The sequence below is a fragment of the Carcharodon carcharias genome, chromosome 6 (genome assembly GCF_017639515.1).
Source record: "Carcharodon carcharias isolate sCarCar2 chromosome 6, sCarCar2.pri, whole genome shotgun sequence".
Lineage (NCBI taxonomy): Eukaryota > Metazoa > Chordata > Chondrichthyes > Lamniformes > Lamnidae > Carcharodon > Carcharodon carcharias.
Window position 1 is genome coordinate 176,706,545 of NC_054472.1, and position 21,357 is coordinate 176,727,901.

General features: G+C 40.0%; 1 protein-coding gene across 1 annotated transcript in view; it reads right to left on the reverse strand.

The window, feature by feature from the left end:
* cep192 (centrosomal protein 192) overlaps positions 1–21,357 on the reverse strand; it is a 161,757-nt gene that overhangs the window by 122,457 nt on the left and 17,943 nt on the right. Inside the window, exons 9-13 of the mRNA XM_041189313.1 lie at positions 18,327–18,525; positions 12,482–12,618; positions 3,882–4,067; positions 3,206–3,328; positions 34–203 (exon numbers count right to left, since the gene is read on the reverse strand). Coding sequence (XP_041045247.1) covers positions 34–203; positions 3,206–3,328; positions 3,882–4,067; positions 12,482–12,618; positions 18,327–18,525 — 815 coding nt within the window. The remainder of the gene's footprint in view (positions 1–33; positions 204–3,205; positions 3,329–3,881; positions 4,068–12,481; positions 12,619–18,326; positions 18,526–21,357) is intronic.

Genomic DNA, 21,357 nt, shown 5'->3' on the forward strand with positions numbered 1-21,357 from the left:
ACAGAGATATTCAGAATGGCTGTTCATACATACCATTTAGTTTACCAACAGACAATAATCCAAATTTGGCATCTTGTCTATTGTTATATTTCCCTGATAATGCATGTTGTGGATTTACTTCTGAGGAAGAACTAAATTCATCCAAGTGCTTTTCCGTGACATCAGGAATACAGTGAGCATCAAGGAAGTCATCAACATGTTCTCTGTAAAAGAAACAGAAAAAATTCTAATAGTAGAAAATGCACTCATCAGTTTGGAATATTTTAAAATGCGTTGCATTTATATTGTAAAATGAAGATATGGACTATCATAGGTTCAATCTGTTTACTTCTACTACAAGCAAAATATTAAATTCTTCTCCTAATGTTTCCTCCTCACTTTACCTCACTCCCAAATATATTAGGCAGAGCACCTAGCATGATGAATGCCAATGGTACTCTTCAGGTAAATTTTAAATGTACTAGATGTATTTGGATGTTCTTTGAGAACAGTTATAGACCACAGTGAAATGAATATCTTTATTTATGATTGCGTATCTGAGGCAGCCTTGGAGGTGACACATTGGGTACAATGCAAAGAACTCTTGGCTATTTCATTGAATTTTGTTTTGTAGCTACAGATAATGGAATTCTGCTCTGGTTTCTGTTAGCTATTTCTACAAAGTACAGGAGTATAGATTTCAATCTGGCAGCTGAGTAAATTGATATGCATCTGAGTTTTGATTATGGTCAAATAATAGAATTTAAGTTAATTGTTAATACAACCAAGAAATTTTATTTTAAAGCTTCAGAACCGTCAGGGGTTTGGTTTCCCATTAGTGTTCCAAACATTGGCTCTGAGCATTGCAAAATAACATCTAATTTATGCAGTTCAAGAAATTGTCAAGTGTCTTTTGTTCATCTTCACAGACTCCTGACACAAGTTGGTAAAACCCTCTTGGCTGGTCATAATTTTTGGTCAAAGTCATGGACTTGTAAGCAAAATTAAATCCCACAAGATTAAAGGGTAAATGGCAATGTGGCCAAGATGTGACAATATGCCAAGAGACAGACAGTAGAAACTAATCATCAACAGATCGGAGGAAACTATCAAGTACAGTTCATCAGGGTTTGGCATTTGGTATAGTTTGATGCAAATTACAATCTGAACTTCAGTACATTTTTTAAAAGTTTGCAAATAACACAAAAAAAACTTCAAAATATAGTAACATTATGGAGGATAGTAAGATTTCAGGTTTTTTTTTTGAGGCACTCCTAACAGCACTATGGGTGTACCTACCACATGGCCTGCAGTGGTTCAAGAAGGAAGCTCACCACCATCTTCTCAAGCGCAACTAGGGATGGGCAGTAAGTGCTGGCCCAGCCAGGGAAGACCCATCCCATGAATGAATTAAAAAATTTAGCTTTTCTTAGCTTTAAACCGTGACATATTGGCCCCCAGTTAAGCTATGCCTCAATTTTTGAGCTCTAACCCTTTTGTGGCCTCATCCCTCCCCATCTCTAATCTCCTCCAGCCCAAAATCCTCCTTAGTGCTTTAAGGGTTCCTACAATTCTGGCCTCTTGAACATCCCTGACTCTAAATAATCCCATCATTCACAACCATGCCATCAACTGTCAAGGTGCCAAGATCATAAGTTGGAGGACAAGGCCATTTGGCCCATCAAGCCTGCTCCACCACTCAATAAGATTATGGGTGATCTGGCCTGAACTCCACTTTCCTGCCTGCCCCCATATAACCCTCAAATGCCTTGTAGATTAAAAATTTGTCTTGCTACGTCTTGAATATATTCAATGACCCAGTCTTCACTGCTTTCTATGGAAGAGAATTCCAAACACTAACGACCCTCAGAAGAAATTCCTCCTCATTCCCAATTTTAAACTGTGCCCCCGAATTCTAGATTTCCCCCTTTCCTCGTGAGGGGAAAATATCCTCTCAAGCCCACTCAGAATCTGAGATGTTTCAATAAGATTCTCTCTCATTCTTCTAAACTCCAACGCATACAGGCATAATCTGCTCAAACTTCCTTCATAAGACAACCCATTCACCTCAGGAATCAGCCTGGTAAATTCTCCAAATTGCTTCCAATGTAAGTATATCCCTTCTTAAGGTGACCAAAACGATACACAGTACTCTAAACTGTGGTCTCACCAATGCCCTGTACAGTTGTAGCAAGGCTTCCCTATTTTTGTACTCTGTTCCCCCATGCAATAAAGGCCAACATTTCATTTGCCTTCCTAATTACTTACTGTAGCTGCATGCTAGCTTTTTGTGATTCGTGTACAAGGACACTCAGATCTTTCTATACTAGAGCCTCTCTCCATTTAAACAACATTCTGTTTTTCTATTCTTCCCACCAAAATGGATAATCTCAACAAGTAGATAACTTTCCAACATTATATACCAACTGCCAAAGTTTTGCCCAATCACTTAACCTAACTACATTCCCTTGCAGACAGTTTGTATCCTCCAATTTGCTTCCTGCCTATTTTTGTCGACAGCAAGTTTAGTTATGAGTTACTCAGTCTCATCCTCCAAGTCATTAATAGAAGATTGTAAATAGTTAGAGCTCCAGCAAAGATCAGTGCGGTACTCCTCTCATTACAATTGGCCAATCTGAAAGTGACAAATTTATCCTGATGCGGTTTACTGTTAGTTGGCCAATTCCCTATCCATGCTAATATATCACCCTCAATGCCATGAGCTTATATTGTGAAGTAACCTTTTGTTGCATTTAATTGAATGCCTTTTGGAAATCCAAATACAGTACATCTACAGGGTTTCCCTTTATCTACTCTTCTGTTACATCCTCAAAGAACTCAAACTTTTTGAGCACAATTTTCCTTTCATAAAAGCATGTTGACTCTGCCTGACTGCATTATGATTTTCTAAATGGCCTGCTACCACCTTCTTAATAATGGATTCTAGCATTTTCCCAAATGACAGATGTGAGGCTAATGGGCCTAAAGTGTTCTGCTTTGTTTGCCTGCCTTCTTGAATAGAGGTTTAACATTTGAGGTTTTCCAATCTGCTGGGGCCTTTCCCGAATATATGAAATTTTGGCACAGAATTCCCTCCCTGAACCTCCCGTCCTCCATATCCACCTTTTAAGACACCCCTTAAAATCTTACTATTTCTTCATCATCAACTCCACCAGCTTTTTCTGCAATTGAAATTTTCAAAGTATGGGAAGGACCAGATACTTACAGTTCATCTTTAAAACTAAGTGCAAATATTTTACAGGTTTCAGAATTCGAAACATCAGATGGATGTGTCTCCGCTCTGGAAAACCTTCCTTCTTCCAAGTATGAAGTTTGAATATCTGGAATTCTGAAAGAAATTTATATGAATTTACATGGAGGTTACATAAAAATTGATATTCATTTGAATAAGAATAATGTGTTATTTCAATGCTCAGTAAAAGAGATAAAGTTAATGGTTTTTGACATCACCCAAATTTTATATTGAATTATACTTGCAACATTTAATGTTAATTGTTCCCAAAAGGTGTTATCTTACTGTACATATTATTCATGCAGCATTGGCTCAAAGACTACAGTGCTATTGTGTCAATATAGAGTACTTAGTACTGCTCAGAGTCTCACCCCAACTTCAAGACAAACTGTCGAGATAACACTGTTCTCATACAAATCTCAAGCACCTACTTTAAAGTGCTACAGTTAAACCCTGAGCGCCAGCTGGAATGACAGTCACTAATATGATTAATAACTCGTACAGCCAGGTTCAAAACTCTCAAAACCAGGGTCCTTCACTAATGGTATTAGCATTTTCACTTAACAGGTTGAAATTTCCCTTTAAATTTAAAAACAATTAAGCCATTTACAAACAAAGTGAAACAAATGCACATGGTTATACAGCTCACCTGTTGCTGGAATCAGATTTATTTTTAGCAACTGTTGACGCTGCCACAGGGAGTCCAAAATTTGAAGAAACTGTGACATTTTCCAGCATTTCACTGCTATTGCCTCTCACAGACTGCAACAGAAAGCTTGGAAATGTTTCATCCTCAAGATTTCTGACACTTTCCATTACGTTACAGACATTTGATCTTCACCTGAAGAAGGCTGAAATAAATAAATTGAATAAAACTTGAAGAAAAACAGAATAACCCCTCACTACTGTTACTGTAATAGCTTAGTTTAATTGCAACATTCTTGCCCGTCAGAACATTGTGGATTCAAGCCTGACCAAGGACTTGTGTACATAATCTACACTAACAGTTCTGACAGTAGCGAGGAAATGCGACATTGTTAGAGCTGCCATCTTTCAGAGAAGTTAAGCAGGTAAAGGGCTTTAGTGGGCATAAAAGATTCCATACTTCAAGCTAAAGGTCAGGAACAGCTCTTAAAGCCCTTTGACAACATCCTTCCCTCAACTAAAACCATTAATAAATAAACTATCAGGTAATCTATTTTTAAGTGTCTGGGACTTTGACGAGCTCAAGCTGGCTGCCATATTTAACTGCATAACAATGACTATACTTAAGAAGTAATTTATTGGTTGTGAAGCACTTTGGGATTTTGAGGGTGTGACAAGATATTTTACAAGTTCGGTCTCTTCTTATAATGCAGGCACTTTCCAAATACACTTTTTGTGCCGAGTGTGAAGGACCATTGCCACAATCTTATGAACCAAAATGTGAACTACACGAGCAATAAACTGCTTAAATTCCTTTTAAGCTCACCGAATAATGTGCAAGCCATCTTGAAAACTCCAATCCTCTGATACATGCATAAGTGACACCAACAGTGTACGTCATGCCCCACTTGTGTCATAATCTAGATTTTACAAATCTGATTCATTAAAATAGAAATATCAATTGTGAAATGATGTGAACTCAAATTCCCAGAACAATTATCAGCTACAGCTCATACAACTGCCTGGCAAGCACATGGTCACTTCTGAGCCTAGTTTGAGGGCAATAGTTATTGTCCCTTCTTTGCTTTGAAGTCCCTATTGCATTAAACAATCAAAAATGATTAAGTCTCCCTCTTTTGCAACATGGCAACCAATTAGGCTTTTGTTGCCCATGTGCCTTAACACATTAAGTGATCCATCCAAACCAGGATGATTTATCTTTGACAATTGACACTATCCAGCAATTCTCTCCAGTACATAGAAATTAAGCCAGCAGAGCTAGACATCCAAGAGATTCTCTTCCAGCATGCAACAAAGCACCCAAAACAGAGCTGTTAACGAAGCATATGGGATCATGGGTTTCATAAAAAGAGGTGTTGAGTACAAAAGCAGCGAAGTTATGCTGAACTTGTATAAAGCCCCAATTAAGCCACAACTGGAGTATGCGTCCAGTTCTGGTTGCCACACTTCAGGAAGGATGTGAGGGCCCTTGCGAGGGTGCGGAAGAAGCTTACCAGAATTGTATGGGGATGAGGGATTTTAGCCAAAAGGTGAGGTTGGAACAAAGGAGATTGAGCAGAGATTTGATAGAGGTGTATATGATCAAGAAAGGCATAGATAAGGTAGACACAACAAAGTTGTTCCGTTTAGCTAATGGTACAAGGAGACTACAGGATGCAGATTTAAGGTTTTGGGCAAGAGCTGCAGGGGGGAATATGAGGAAGAATTTTTTATGCAGCAAGTGTTAATGACCTGGAACTCACTGACCACACAGTTGGTGGAAGTGGAGACAATAAATGACTTCAAAAGGAAATTGGATGGGCACTTGAGACAAATAAATCTAAAGGGGTAGAGGGATAGAATGGAGCAATGAGACAGATTGTCTACAGAGAGCCACATGAACTCAAATCGTCTCCTTCTGTGCTATAAGGACTCTGACAGATGTAACCCCAAATTCCTATGAAATACCAGAAATCTTAAAGAGAGCTTGACAGGGTGGATATGGAGAGGTTGTTTCCCTGACTGGAGACACGAGATCTAGGGGTCAAAGTCCCAGGATGAAAGATTGGCCATTTAGGATTGAGATAGAGAAATTTCTTCACTCAGAGGGTTGTGAACGTTCAGAATTCCCTACCCGAGAGAGCTCTGGATGCTCAGTTGCTGAGCACATTCAAAACCAAGATCGATAAATTTTTGGACCTCAAGGCAATCAGAGGATATGGAAATAGAGTGAGAAAGCAGAGGTGAGGTAGATGATCAGCCATGATCTTGCTGAACGCCATTTGGCGCCTGGAGCCTGCTCTGCCAGACTCCTATTTCTTATATTAAATTGTCTTTTTGTTTTAAATTGAATGAAGCAAATTGTATCCCTGGTCTATCACATGCAGAGCTCAAGAGACTAGGTAACAAGGATAAACTTCACATTGTGCAAGTTTCAAAACTGTTACTAGCAAGAATGATGTATAACATCACTGTACTTGCATTTGCAAAATAGTCTCAAGGGGGCTATGTTAAATACAATCGCTAGGATCACAGTAATTCACCCAAATCAAAGAAAACAGGATCAACCATTTATCTTGTACATGCACAAATGAATTATGAATGCTCATAGCAACTGGCTTTTGCACAAATATCTGTTGCACACCTCAACATACTTTTTACATTTTCAGTTACGTTGAATTTGAACGTTCATTTTTTTTGGGATATGGCTTTTATAGGTATCCTCCAGCAATTTGGGCATTAGGGGAAGATAGTGGTAATGGGTGAGTAATCGAGAGGCACATACTAATACTCTGTGGACATGGATTCAAATCCCACCAAAGCAGAAGATAGGATTTAAATTCAAATAATAAATCTGAAATACAAAGCTAGCCTCACTAATGGTGACCATGAATACCCATCTGGTTCACTAATGTCCTTTAGGGATGGAAATCTGCCACCCTTACCTGTGACTCCAGATCCACAGCAATGTGTCTGATTCTTAACTACCCTCTGAAACGTCCTACAAGCCATTCAGTTCAAGGGCAATTAGGGCAACTAACACTGGCCTTGCCAGAGATGCCCACATTCCATGAAAGAATAAAGACTAGTCGTTCTCATCTTGGCTTTGCCCCTCCCCATCACCAAAAAGGAGAAAGAAATTAGAGTATAAGGGAAGCTAGCTAGGAATGTAAAAACGGATAGTAAGAGTTTCTACAGGTATTTAAAAAGGAAAAAAGTGAGTGATGGTCCTCTACAGAGTGACAGTGGGGAGTTAATAGTATATAATAAGGAAATGGCAGAGGAAATGAACAAATATTTTGCTTGTGTTTGCTACAGAGGATACAAAAAACATTCCAGTAATAGTTGCAAATCAGATAGTGAACAGGAGAAAGGAACTTGGTGAAATTGAAATCACTAGGGAAACAATATTGACCAAATTGGCGGAGCTGCAGGCTGGCAAGTCTCCGGGTCCAGCTGGACTACATCCTAGGGTCTTAAAAGAGGTGGCTAATGAGGTAGTTGATGCTGGTGTTAACTTTCTAAAATTCGCTAGATTCTGGAAAGATCCCATCAGATTGGAAAGTAGCAAATATAACCCCTCTATTCAAGAACGGAGGGAGGCCGAAAACAGCAAACTATAGGCCAGTTAGCTTGACGTCTGTCGTGGGCAAGTTATTAGAATCGACCATTAAGGAGGTTATAGCTGGGCACTTAGGAGAGCTCAAGGCAATTGGGAAGAGTCAGCATGGTTTTGTGAAAGGAAAATCATGTTTAACCAATTTATTGGAGTTCTTTGAAGGGGTAACATGCTCAATGGATGAAGGGGAGCCTGAAGACGTACTGTACTTGGATTTCCAAAAGGCATTTGATAAGGTGCCACATCAAAGGCTATTACGGAAAATAAAAGCGCATGGTGTGGTAGGTAACATATTAGCATGGATAGAAGATTGGCTGGCTGGCAGAAAACAGAGAGTATGCATAAATGGGTCTTTTTTCTGTTTGGCAGGATGTGACAAGTGGCATCCCACAGGAGCCTCAACTTTTTATGATTTACATCAATGACTTAGATGAGGGGAGTGAAGACATGGTAGCTAAATTATTAGATAACACAAAGATAGGTAGGAAAGTATGTTGTGAAGAGGACATGAGGTTGCAGATGGATATAGATAGGTTGAGTGAGTGGGCAAAGATCTGGCAAATGGAGTTTTATGTGGGAAAACGTAAAGTTGTTCACTTTGGCTGGAAGAACAAAAAAGCAAAGTGTTACTTAAATGGAGAATGGCTGCATAATTCTGAGGTGCAGAGGGATCTAGGCGGTCTAGTACATGAGCTACAAAAAGTTAGTATGCAGGTACAAGTAATTAAAAAGGCTAATGGAATGCTATCCTTTATTATGAGAGGGATAGAACATAAAAGTAAGGATGTTATGCTTCAGTTACACAGGGCACTTGGTGAGACCGCATATCGAATACTGTGTGCAGTTTTGATGTCCTTGTTTAAGGAAGGATGTAAATGCATTGGAGACAGTTCAAAGGAGGTTTACTAGATTGATACCTAGAATGAGTGGCTTGTCTCATGAAGAAAGGCTGGGCTTGTTTAGAAGAGTGAGGGATAATTTGATTGAAGCATACAAGATCCTGAACGGCCTTGACAAGGTGAACATCAAAGGATGTTTCCTCTTGTGGGTGAGTCCAAAACTAGGGGGCACTGTTTTAAAATTAAAGGTTGCCCTTTTAGGGCAGAGGTGAGGAGAAATTTTTTCTGAGGGCTGTGCAACTTTGGAATTCTCTGCCTCAGAAGGTGGTGGAGGCAGGGTCATTGAATATTTTTAAGGCAGAGGTAGATAGATTCTTGTTAGGCAAAGGTTATTGAGGTTAGATGGCAATGTGGAAATCGAAACACAGGATCAGCCATGATCTTATTGAATGGCAGAGCAGGCTCAAGGAGCCAAATGGTCTACTCCTGTTGCTATTTCTTATGTTCTAACCTCTCTTGTACACACCCCTTACCTTCACCATTGGCATCTGCCCCAACTCTCACTCTACCCTCTTGTACACATCCCTTCACCTCACCACTGGCAGTCTGGCCTTCAACTGCCTTTGCCCAATGTTGCAATTCTCTACCTAAAACCTTCCTCCCCAACTCTCTTAAAACCATTTCTTTGACCTAGCTTTGAATCATCCCTCTTCAAATCATAGAATCAAAGAATAGTACATTAGAGTCAGTGCAAATAAACCCTTCATAATGTTAAACATCTTTATCAACTCTTCTCTCTGCTCCAAGGAAAGCAATTCCAGCTTCACCAGTTGATCCACTTAACTGTAAGCCATCCCATTTCAGAGGGAATGGTCCCTGGAACCATTCTAGTAACTATCTTCTGTACCCACTCCAAATTCTTCACATCCTTCCTGAACAGTGATGTCCAAAATTGGGCAATACTACAGCTGGGGCCTTCTTTAGCTCAGTGTTCAGATTTTTTTGGTTACACCTCAGTGAAGTACCTTGGGACATTTACTAATGAAAGACTTCCATTTATGCTGCTTCTTTCAAAGCCTCAGGGCATTCCAAAGAGCTTAAAAGCCAATTAAGTACCTTTGAAATTTAGTCACTGTTGCAATGTCGAGAATGCAACAGCCAATCTGTACAAGATCCCATAAACAGCAGTTTGATAATAACCAGACAGTCTGTTTTGAGTGTTGGTTGAGGTATAAACATTGGCCAAGACATGGGGGAAAACTGCTCTAATCCTCTTCGAAAATAGTGCCATGGAATTTTTTTTCTGTCTACTTTAGAGGGCCTTAGTTTAACAGTACATCTGAAAGACAGCACCCCTTCATTGCTGTAGTCTCAGCCTGCATTTCATACTCAAGTCCCAGGAGTGGGACTTGAACCCACAACCATCTGGCTTAGAAGTGATGGGAGTGCTGCCACTAAACCATAACTGGCACTATTGCAAAGATGTTATACATGTGCAACACGCTGTTTTGGTCAGTTCTACTACTCGCATGGATATACTGGAGCTTTATAATCAGCCTCACAAAAGGAAATGATGGCCAATTTCCCCAGGCCTGTTACAAAAAATAATTTTATCACAGTAGAATTTATATACATACAATGCAGATTATTAAAGTAGATAGTCTTTTAGGGCAGATAGGTTCCTGGCTCCCCCTATGTCTCAAACTGAAGATTTTCATCTTTGTGTTTAAAATCACTTCATGGACTTTGTCCTTTCCCATTTCTAATCACTTCCAGCACCAAAACTCTCCTTTGACCCTGGTCTCTTGTGCATTCCTTCCTCCATCCCATCAGCAGTTGTGCTGCCAGCTGCCTAAACTCCTTAATGTGGAACCCACTTCCAGTCCTCACCAATGTTTATTCCCTCGGCCAACAACATTGAAAAAACATACCACATTGCAGCTCTGAATAAAACACTTCATAGAAGCACTGTATCTGCATTAAGTGCGGCTACAGACAAGTGATGTATATAATAAACATTACAGCAAGGAGGTCAGCTGTACAGAGTCTGAATTATACCTCAGATACTCACTAACTTGTTAAATTCATTAAGCTATCATCTTAATTGTTCGAAAGCTTTAAAAAAGTAATCACTTCCTCTGCAGTTGTCTCCTTATTTACTTCAAATTTTCTGGTCATTATTACAATGCTGTGAAAACATGATATGCACAAACTGGCTGCCACATTTCTTACAGCACAACAGTGACTGCACATCAAAAGTCATTCATTGGTTGTAATGCACTTTGGGGCCTCCAGAGTTCAGGAAACACTATAATGAAAGCTTGCTTTTATATTTAAGTTGCTCCACCTCCAAGGCCTTCTTTAAAACGAACCTTTTAAACCAAATTTTTGATTAGTTCTTTTTATTTATTTGTCCATGGGATGTAGGTTTCACTGCCTAGGCTAGCATTAATTGCCCATCCCAAATTGCCTTGAGGGGCTGGTGAACAGCTGCCTTGTTGACTGCTGCAGTCCATGTGTTGTAAGTACACTCAGTGCTGTTAGGAAGGAAGTTCCAGGATTTTGACCAAGCGCAGTAGAAGAGCGATATAGTTCCAAGTCAGGATGATGTATGACGGGGAACTTGCAGGTAGTGGTGTTCCCACGCATTGCTGCCCTTCTTCTAGGTGGTAGAGGTTGCAGGTTTGGAAGGTGATGTCGAAGGAGTCTTGATGAGTTGCCACAGTGCATCTTGTAAGTGGTGAACACTGCTGGCAGTGTGCGTTAAGTAGTGGAGAGAGTGAGTTAAAAACAAAAAAACTGCGGATGCTGGAAATCCAAAACAAAAACAGAATTACCTGGAAAAACTCAGCAGGTCTGGCAGCATCGGCGGAGAAGAAAAGAGTTGACGCTTCGAGTCCTCATGACCCTTCGACAGAACTCGAAGGGTCATGAGGACTCGAAACGTCAACTCTTTTCTTCTCCGCCGATGCTGCCAGACCTGCTGAGTTTTTTCAGGTAATTCTGTTTTTGTTTTGGAGAGAGTGAGTGTTTAAGTTGGGGGATGGGGTGCCAAACAAGCAAGATGCTTTGTCTTGGATGGTGTCAAGCTTCAATTGTTATTGGAGCTGCACTCACCCAAGCAAGTGGAGAACATTCCACCAAACTCCTGACCTGTGCTTTGCAGATGGTGGACAGGTTTTGGGGAGTTACTTGCCGCAGGATCCCCAGCTTGCACTTGTAGCCATAGTATTCATGTGGCTGATCCACTTCAGTTTCAGAATGTTGATGGTGGGGGAATTCAGCGATGATAATTTAATTTCAAGGGGAGATGGTTAGGTTCTCTCTTCTTGGGGATGGTACTTGTGTGACACAAATGTTACTTGCCAATTATTAGCCCATGACTGAATGTTGTCCAGGTATTACTAAATATGGACATGGACTTCTTCTTTAGGCCTATATTCACTGGAGTTTAGAAGAATGAGAAGAGATCTCACTGAAACATATAAAATTCTGACAAGGCTGGACAAACTGGATGCAGGGGTAATATTTCCTCTGGCTGGGGGATCTAGAACAAGGGGTCACAGCCTCAGAATACAGGGTAGACCATTTAGGACTGAGATGAGGAAAAACTTCTTCACTCAGAGGGTGGTGAACCATATGGAATTCTCCACCACAGAAGGCTGCGGAAGCCAAGTCACTGAATATATTTAAGGAAAGATAGATTTCTGGACTCTAAAGGCGTCAAGGGGTATGGGGAGAGCACAAGAGTACAGCGGTGAGATAGAGGATCAGTCATGACCATCTTGAATGGCAGAGCAGGCTCGAAGGGCTGATTTACCTACTCCTATTTTCTATCTTTCAGTATCTGAGGAGTGGTGCTGAACATCATACAATCATCAGTGACTTTTGACCTTATGATGGAAGGACGGTCATTGATGAAGCAGCTAAAGATGTTTGAGCCAAGGACACTACCCTGAGAAACTCCTGCAGCAATATCCTGGGGCTGAGATGACTGACCTCCAGCAACAACCATCTTACTTTGTGCAATGTATGACTCCAGCCAGTGGAGAGTTTCCCACTGATTCCCACTGACTTTAGTTTTGCTACAGCTCAATGCCACACTCAGTCAAATGCTGCTTTGATGTCAAGGACAGTCCTTCTCACCTCACCAGTTCAACTCTTTTGTCCACATTTGGACCAAGGCAGGAGCCAAGTGACCCCGAGAGTCTCTTACAATCCCATTTTTGGGCTTGACATCCTCTGAAGCATCTTGGAACAGTCATGTTAAATGCAAGTAGCTGCTATGTTGAAAGATATTAAATATTTTACATTACATATCAATCTTAACTAGACAATTAATTTTACATCAATTGCTGAAAGTGTGAATTCCACTCCTAAAAAGCCACTGGGAAGCTTTTAAAACGACATAAATGCTTGTATTAATGTAACACAGCTTCCATTATTAAGGATTCATCGTTGAGCACAACTTTTAAACATTGTTTCAAATACACGATGAACATTATACACAACATGATTGGAATCATACAGCACATAGAGTCTGTGCCGGCTCTTTCGACGAGCAATCCAGTCAATCCCCAATCCTCCTACCCTTTCACCAACATCTCTGCAATGTTTTTGAAGTATTTAACCAATTCTCCTTTCGAAGGCTGCTACTGAATCTGTTATCCGCCACAATTATCAGGCAAGTGCACTCCAAATGTAACCATGGTTATAAGAAGTTTATGGAAGTGCATTAGTTACCACGGTATCCGCACGTTTTTTTAAAAAAAAAACAAGGAGGATATAACATAAAACTTTTCAGCAGTTAAAGGTGGGAGGAGGGGGGAGATTTGAACCATAGCAGTTTAATGACTGGAACGCAATTGAAGATTAATCTCAGCCCAGCCGAAAATTACGACTCAACTGGAGGAATACTCACCTTACATGAAAGCTTACACGCAGACTCATAACACAGAGCGCCTGAGCTATTTATTATACTGCCCGGTCAATGATGGACGGGCTCCCGCCGCCCAATGCTGCTCCTCACTTAGGCCCAGAATGGAAAAGGTCAGCGGACGCTCAGCTTTTCCCGGCTCGTCTAAAACCTGGGGGGGGGGGGTGGGTTCAATCTACGCGCGTGCGCAGAATCTCCCCTCAACCGCGTCGTTCCGCGCGAACGCCCGGAGGCGCGAGACTCCCGTGAACCTGGCGCCTCGCCTGCGTCCCTCAACGTCAGGACCGTTTGAATTTGAAAGAGAGCGTCCGTTATCGCGGACGCGCGGCCGTTAAAGCGCTAAAACTATCACCCCCGCCCCCAACACAAACCATGAGTAACCGTGACCACCCTTCGTTACGAGGAATCTGAATCACCCTCACTCACGGTTGAAATGTAAAGTTTCTTCCGACAGCTTCCAGCACCTCTGAGCCAATAAGTAAGCGCGCGTTTTTTTTCAGTTGCGCTGCAGCGTGTCCAACATAAAAATTGCGTGAAATTAAAACTTGGAAGGTTGTTTTTTTTGGTGGGCGGTTTGTTGCGCCGTGGGAAGGCGGGGCTGGGCGGATGGCTGACGCTAGGTCGAAGAATAAATGGACGTGTTGAGTGACCAATGGAGGTTTGTGGCGGGGTAAGGTGGCGGTCAATTAGGCAGATCCCAGCTCAGATCTGGTCCCCGTTGCCCAGCGGTGCAAATCTCCATTCCCCTGAAAATATAACCCACTCATTTCTAAACATAGCTCCATATCTAATGTCCTTCAGGGAAGGAACATAAGAACTAGGAGCAGGAGTGGGCAATTCAGCCCCTGGAGCCTGCCCCGCCCCCTATTCATTACGCTGATCTCATTTCGGCCTCAACTCCAATTTCCCGCCTTCTCCCCATAACCTTTCAACCCATTACTAGTTAAAAATCTGCCTTTCTCCTCAAATTTATTCAGCATCCCGGCATCCACTGCCACTCTGAAGTAGTGAATTCCACACTGATTCACGACCCTTTGAGAAAAGTAATTCATCATCTGATTTAAATCCATCACCCCTTAGCCTAAAACAATGGCCTCTCGTTCTAGAATGCCCCACAAGGGGAAACATCCGCTCCACGTCGACTTTGTCTATCCCCCTTTAGCATCTTATATACCTCAATTAGATCTCCTCTCATCCTTCTAAACTCTATAGGCCTAAGCTGCTCGATCTCTCCTCATAATCTGCTGTCCTTATCTGGTCTGGGTTATATGTGATTCCAGACCCACCGTGATGTGGTTGACCCTTAAATGCTCTCTGAACAAGGGCAATAAATGCTGGCCTAGCCAGTGATGCCCACATCCCATGAACGAATAAAAAAATCTTTAACCTAACCTCAAGCCCTAAATTTAAAACCTACCTCCAAACACTAAATTTTAATACATGCACACTTAATGCGGTAAAACGTCCCAAGCCGCTTCACCAGGGGGAAATGAATAAAAACATTTTTGACAGTTAGTCTGAGAAGGAGAAATCAGGAAAGAGGACCAAAACCTTGGTCAGAGATTTTTCAGCAGCATCTTGAAGGAGAGGTTTAGAGAGGAAATGTTAGAGCTGAGCACCAAGACAACTGAAGGCAAGGCCACTAATGGCAGAGCGATTAAATTTGGGGATGGTCAAGAGACCAAAATTAGATATGCACAGATATCTTGCAAGATTGAAGGGTTGGAGGAGGTTATGGAGATAGGGAGAAGACGAGGACTTGGAGGAATTTGAAAAGAAACCAGTGTTCGGTTTTGAGTACTCGTTACAGTACAGCCGATGGTAAATGCTGAGCTGCTCAAATCCCAAAGGGAAACTTGAAACAACTGCCACAACTGTTTTGCAATTTGTATAAATTTTGAGATGCGTGCCTTGAATTCAGTAATAATGAGACCAAGTCTTATAGGTTTCTTACAAAACTAAATTAAATCTTTATTAATAGAAGAAATGATTTTAAGTACGCACATAGATCTACAAATTACAACAATGATAATTTCTAAATCCCCTAGTTAATCTAACTCCTAGTTACACTTTCATTAAGATAACAGTAAGACACATAGATTTTAAAAGACCCAGGCACAATACCCAGAACAACCCAATTCAAAGCGAGTTTTCTTAACTTCAGTTTTGTAGACTGCAGCTTGAGGCATAGATGCTGAAGGCTTTTTACACTTGTTAGATCTTAGAATGCCTTTCCTTGCACATAGCCTTCTCTCCTTTATCTAATTTTTCCCCTTTGAATACAAATTCCCATTGTTTCACTATGTCTTTAGACTTTACCTTTCTAATAAAAATCTCTTATAGTACCAATTTTACCAGTAATCTTTGGGAAAAGTAAACACACTGTTTCTTAACCCCTCCTGGCTAGGTGAAACATTTCACCCCTTCCTTTGAATCAATCTAGTCTGGTTTATTTAAAAATGCAAAGACTCCGTTTATGTTTACCTACTTACCATTTCAAACCTAGCTTATCTTCTGACACATCAAAGCCTTCAGACCAGCTGCCTTTAATTCAATTAAGTCTTACACACACATACATAGACACAGACCCCATTATTATTCTGCTTTACAATAAATCCCAATAATATGACAATTATTATACCTGTGAGCCGCAGAAACCAAATTCAACGGGAATTATACAAAGGTCATCTACATTTCCTAAGCCAGGCCTGACCAATGAAGACTACCAGTTTGCTAGGACAAAGAGCCCTGCAACCTCCTTTGAAATTCTTAATGGTTGGGACATTAACAATCTGAAGAATCCAGACAATGGAGTATACATCCTTTGTCAAAGCCAAATTGGACAGGTGGGAGTCATGTAAGATGACCCCCTAGCTGGAGGAACCTGTAATACTGTATTGCTGTCCTGCCAATCAGTCTGCCATTTTCCATCTAGCAAGCAGCTAAAGGGCTCTGTCCAGATTTGAATACCTGACACCCCCATCTACATTTTCTACTGGAACATGTGCCAGCACCTACAATTTCTTCTCTATGTGCCTATCTCATCATGGAAGTCATCTCCACTGGAAAAGTGAATTATCCAGCATCACTCTTTAACCTGCAGACCTGTGAAAGAATACATTATTGGACTTTGGTTCTGGACTCACGTGAAACAATTCTTTATTCTGTGGTCTTTGCCCTATACATCTCCCTTTGTCTATCCCCCCTTTTATTGTATGAGTGAAAATGCAAATCCTCTTGTGTTTGCGTGTGTATAAATAAACTAGCTCCCGGAGTTTACCCTATCTCGAGTTTGCTGTGGGAGTATTAATAGAAATTGGATCACATCAAAACCGAGGGGTTGGGAAATACGAGCTGCTCGTAAAGGGGGAAATCAAAATTTCTATCCGTTTACGGACGAGTGATGAAGGGGGAAATCAGGGCTGTTCAAATTAAACTTCCTGTCCGTAACAATATTTTCTTGTAATATGTGATTTCTGATTTCCTTCTTATAGCAGCGAACTGACCATCTTTGGAATTCGGTTTCCGAGTACTTAGTGAATGCTTCCATAGTGCTGTAATACTGGTGCCTCCCCGCCTCTTTATCCTGCATATTTTACTTTTTTGAGACTTCATTCTGTTTCTTGTCTAAAGTTCCCCACATCTTTATCAGTAATTTGAAGGATTGGATTTGTGCTGCCTTCATCCAAATTATTGATAAAGGTAGTGAAGAATTCCAATGTCTGTGGGCTTCCACTAGTGACAGAACCTTACAAAAACACCTTTAGTAACAACACCTTGCCTATGCAAGTATAACCAATTTGCTGCCCGTCTAAAAATCTGACTGCCTATTCCACACCACTTAACATAACCTAATAGCTTTTGGTGCTTCTTTATTGACAGCTCTTTGAAAATCCCAATGCAGGAAGAAATGCTAACTTTTACAGGGAAAATAAGTCTTTTGTGGCTCTATAAACTTGAGACTTTATTATTTTGGAGGGAATAGATATTCTTAGTTAGCTGGACAGTAGCAATTTTAAGCCACAAAACAGTGACATCCAAATGTATTTGACCCATGTTTTAGATGATCCTTGTACTTTCAGCTCCAAATATCTAGCCTTTGATATGTGATACTTGGATATCTGTAGGTGTTCACTTTGAATTTTTAATAGTTTAACAAAGTGTGTCACTCTTATTTCCAAGGCAGACTTCTTACTGTTTGCAGGTGGATATATTTAAATAATTCAATCAAATCCTTCAATTTACTGATAAACCAACTTGTCATCCCAAAATCCCTTCAACTGAATTCAATTCAATCCTTACTTTCAATCAAACATGTATGCTGTTTAAGAGACAAATAATATTAAACAAAATCTATTCAATGAGAGGTCAGTACTCAATGAATTGATTAACATTTTTCCGTACGGGGCAAACAAATTATAATCAGTCCGTTTTTTGCATGTATCTTTATTTTTTAACAAAACAATTTTACACTCAATTCATTATTCAGTATAATTCTATACCATCACATGTATAAATATTTAGCAAGACACTGACTACATGGTGGTCTACTTCAGCTCAAAAACAGGAATGGCATCGTAGCTCTGCTTCCATGATCATCCTGCCATCAGCCATGCTGTATGCACCACTCTGAGGTTGATAACATATTTAAAACAGAATTTTCTCCATAATGCAAGAAATATTTAGTAAAACTGATCATTCAAAAATGTATATTTCTTTCAAAAATCACTCGATACAGATTAATCTCCATTAAAAATTAACAGTAGGCATTTCTAAGGCATACCACAACTCTGTAGGTTTAACTTGGTCTACTAGCTGTTATCATATACAGATGTCAACTGCAGCTTTCCAATCTCAAATATTTTGGAACTACCAGATTGATAGAGCCATTTCAACATCAGATTATCTACACAATTTATATATGAGCGTTATAACCCCAATAAACCAACTATTGAGAAGCTTACTCTGTACAGTAGAAGTGAGGAAGGATGGAAAATAACTTATCAGAAACATACACAATTACCAGCTCTGCATAAGTAAGCCTTTTTATTGCACCCCCTCATTCTCTGGCAAGGAATTGAGAGTTCTGCAGGAGTAACGACTGTGAGGGTTACAATACTGAAGGTGAGTTGTATCAGCATCACAAGACTGTTCTGCCATAGGAAGAAGAGGAGGAGGAGGAAGAGGAAGAAACTGGGCATAACTGGACCATCTTGATCCAGCCCGAGCATGGTCCGAAGGGGGAAAGAAATACCTGAAACGATGTAGACGGGAACACACAGGTGAGAGGAAAAAAATGGGAGAAAAAAACAGAAGACAAAGAGAAAAAGTGATGAATATAAGAAAATGAAAGATACACATGCCTGGAAAAAAAAACAAACAAAAACACTGGGTCTTGGTTCAGGAAACTGACCACAGTAAGGCAATTCCATGCAACAGTTCAATGACGTTTAAGTATCTTTCATCTGTATTCTCAACAGTTCCTCCATCATTATGTAAACACAACACTTCTGAATCAGTATTAGGAGAGAGTTTGGAGACTGCAAAAAAAAGTAATCGGAAATACAACACTGAAAGAAACAAGCGCACACGATACTGTTTCTGTGATTCTCAATTTATTTAATTCATTCTAATTAGAACACACAGAATACTGGTCCCACACTGGAAAAGGGAACATGTTCATGTCTATTTGGGTTTGTATGCCCTCATTAGTGCTTTCCATGGGTAACACTGGAGTGCTCACTGCATGTGTGGTGACATTGTGTGTGCAGTTGCTGTTTAAAATGAATATTACCTTGAAGCAAATTAGTTAAACTATATTCTCCTTTCAGCCTTTATATTTTTGCAGTATTTTCCTTAAATGTTTACAGAGGAAGTCATTTATCGTCACCTTAATGTTATACATACATTATGTATATGGCTATAGAAGATGCAAAATAGATTTCTTCCAAGCGTGCTTCTCTTAGATAATGCAACATGTGCCTCTCCTGAGTTTCCTGTACATTGATGCCAACTCTTCAAGAACAATGTCAAACTTATTCAGGAAAAAACACTGGCAAACAGGGAAAAAAAGGAAATGTAATTTTATAAAGCCTTCCATCCAAGATTATTAGTAAGCAGGTTGCTGGTTGGCCTCGGGTGACACTGGGAGGGGAAAAAGGAGTTCACTTTTCATTCCTGTGTGCATGCAACAAGCAGCAAAACAGCCAAGTTATTCCAGTTAGCTTGAGATCAGCTGTGTTTTCTGTCTGTTGAAAAGGGCATATTATATGTAGATGGCAAGGTGTATCAAGGTTTCCTAAAAGAAAAAAAAATGAACATATACCACATTTCAAATGTGAAAATGTTTGTAATTTTTTCTATTTGATTATATTTTGGGGGATGGGGGAGGAGTTTGGAGGAAAAAAGATGTCAAATGTAACTTTCACTTTGACAGCTAAGTAAAGAAATCCAAATCCTTTGCTCCATTTTTCTCCCTCTAAATGTTTGTTTCTTTGCTAGGTCAATACATATCTTGTATATTGAAAAGACGTGCAAGCAATGTCCACGTTTGCTGTTCTGCACCACAGCACAACAATCTCAAATTTAAAAATGGAGTTTTTCTAAAATGGGTAGAAAAGGTGCCTCGTGTTGACACTGTTTTAGAATCAATGTTTCTTGCCACCAATTTAAAGATCATTTGCCACTACAATTTTCCACATTGCCTAGCTCCTGAGCTTAACCCAAGCATCAGGGAACACTGCTTCCCTAGAAGGGATGGAGGGAGTCAGAGGCTGAATCTCCAGTCAGTTGGGTGAGGGTGGCACTGGCAAAAAGACTCGACAATATTAACTAATGGAGCCAGAGAAAACACTCGTAACTATTTTCTCCCCACTGAATACAGAGCTAAGCTATCCAGCACCATCTTTACCTGGCTCAAAAATCAGCAACTGAACATGTCCCGATTGGCAACCTACAGGATTTTTCTATGTTACTCTACTGCATTCACAACTGGGATAAATGAAGTGCCCCCATAATATGACAGAAGCCTTGAAATGGTCCAACTCCACTAGCCTTTGAATCAGTAGTTAAATTAAAAACACTTCCAGCTAAGTAGGAAGCGTTTTCCCCATTTTTTCTTAGTTACATTCTTTGATATCTGGATTTTCTTTACTTGAAAACATTCCTTTAAGACAATAACACTGATTTACAATACATCTAACGGGCTTATGTGTACACTACACTGTGCTCTCTCATACATTTCTGGAGCTTGGTTCATTACAATCAGGCAAATTAAATTCCAAATTATTTTGACCCATTAAGTACAAGCTCAGAGTTGTGTACATTTAATTGCAACAAACATTATTCTGTGCTGTTGAGGATGATTTTAAGTTCTAAGCATTTACAATAGGACTTTGTGTTTTGTTATACTGTTTCTGTTCTTCCTTTTATAAGTTTAGATATTTATTATTTTAGATGTGTTTCATTGGTACATGCATCAATTTTTCAAGGTAAAACTAGTTCAGAGTTTTGGACACTATGCAGTGGCACAGCACTGAAAGTTGTTTCCTCATCTTGAGAGGTTATGGTTCTGGAATCTGGTGTATGGCTATGGCGAGACTCTGTACTTTTAAATAAATTTTTATTTATTCCAACAGATTTAAGAGCAGATCCTGTTCATTTTGGGGGTTTATGTCAGGGATCAGAGGCTTATTCAGGAACATTCCTTTTTACAACTAGGTAATAAATTTTGAAAAAGGTTCTATCACTCAAGAATTTTATAAGTAAAAGATAATGGAGAAGCAAAAAGGAGTAATAATTTAATATAAAAGGAGCAGTAGCAGCATCTTGATTTTTGAAACAAAGTTTGCCACAGCACTCCTTTTCCCAAATGGCAAGTTTCTTACTTAAGCCTGATGTTGGGAAAGATGGCCATTAGAAGACAAAGTGATCTACACCACCTAGTAGCAGTCACAGAACAGTACTGTAAGATTCCCAAATGCAGGTTACCCATCCACCTTCTCAGTGGGTATCACTCACATCACCCATTACACATTCGTCACAACAGATAGTTTCTAGTTCCCACCAGCATAAGAAGAGAAAAATT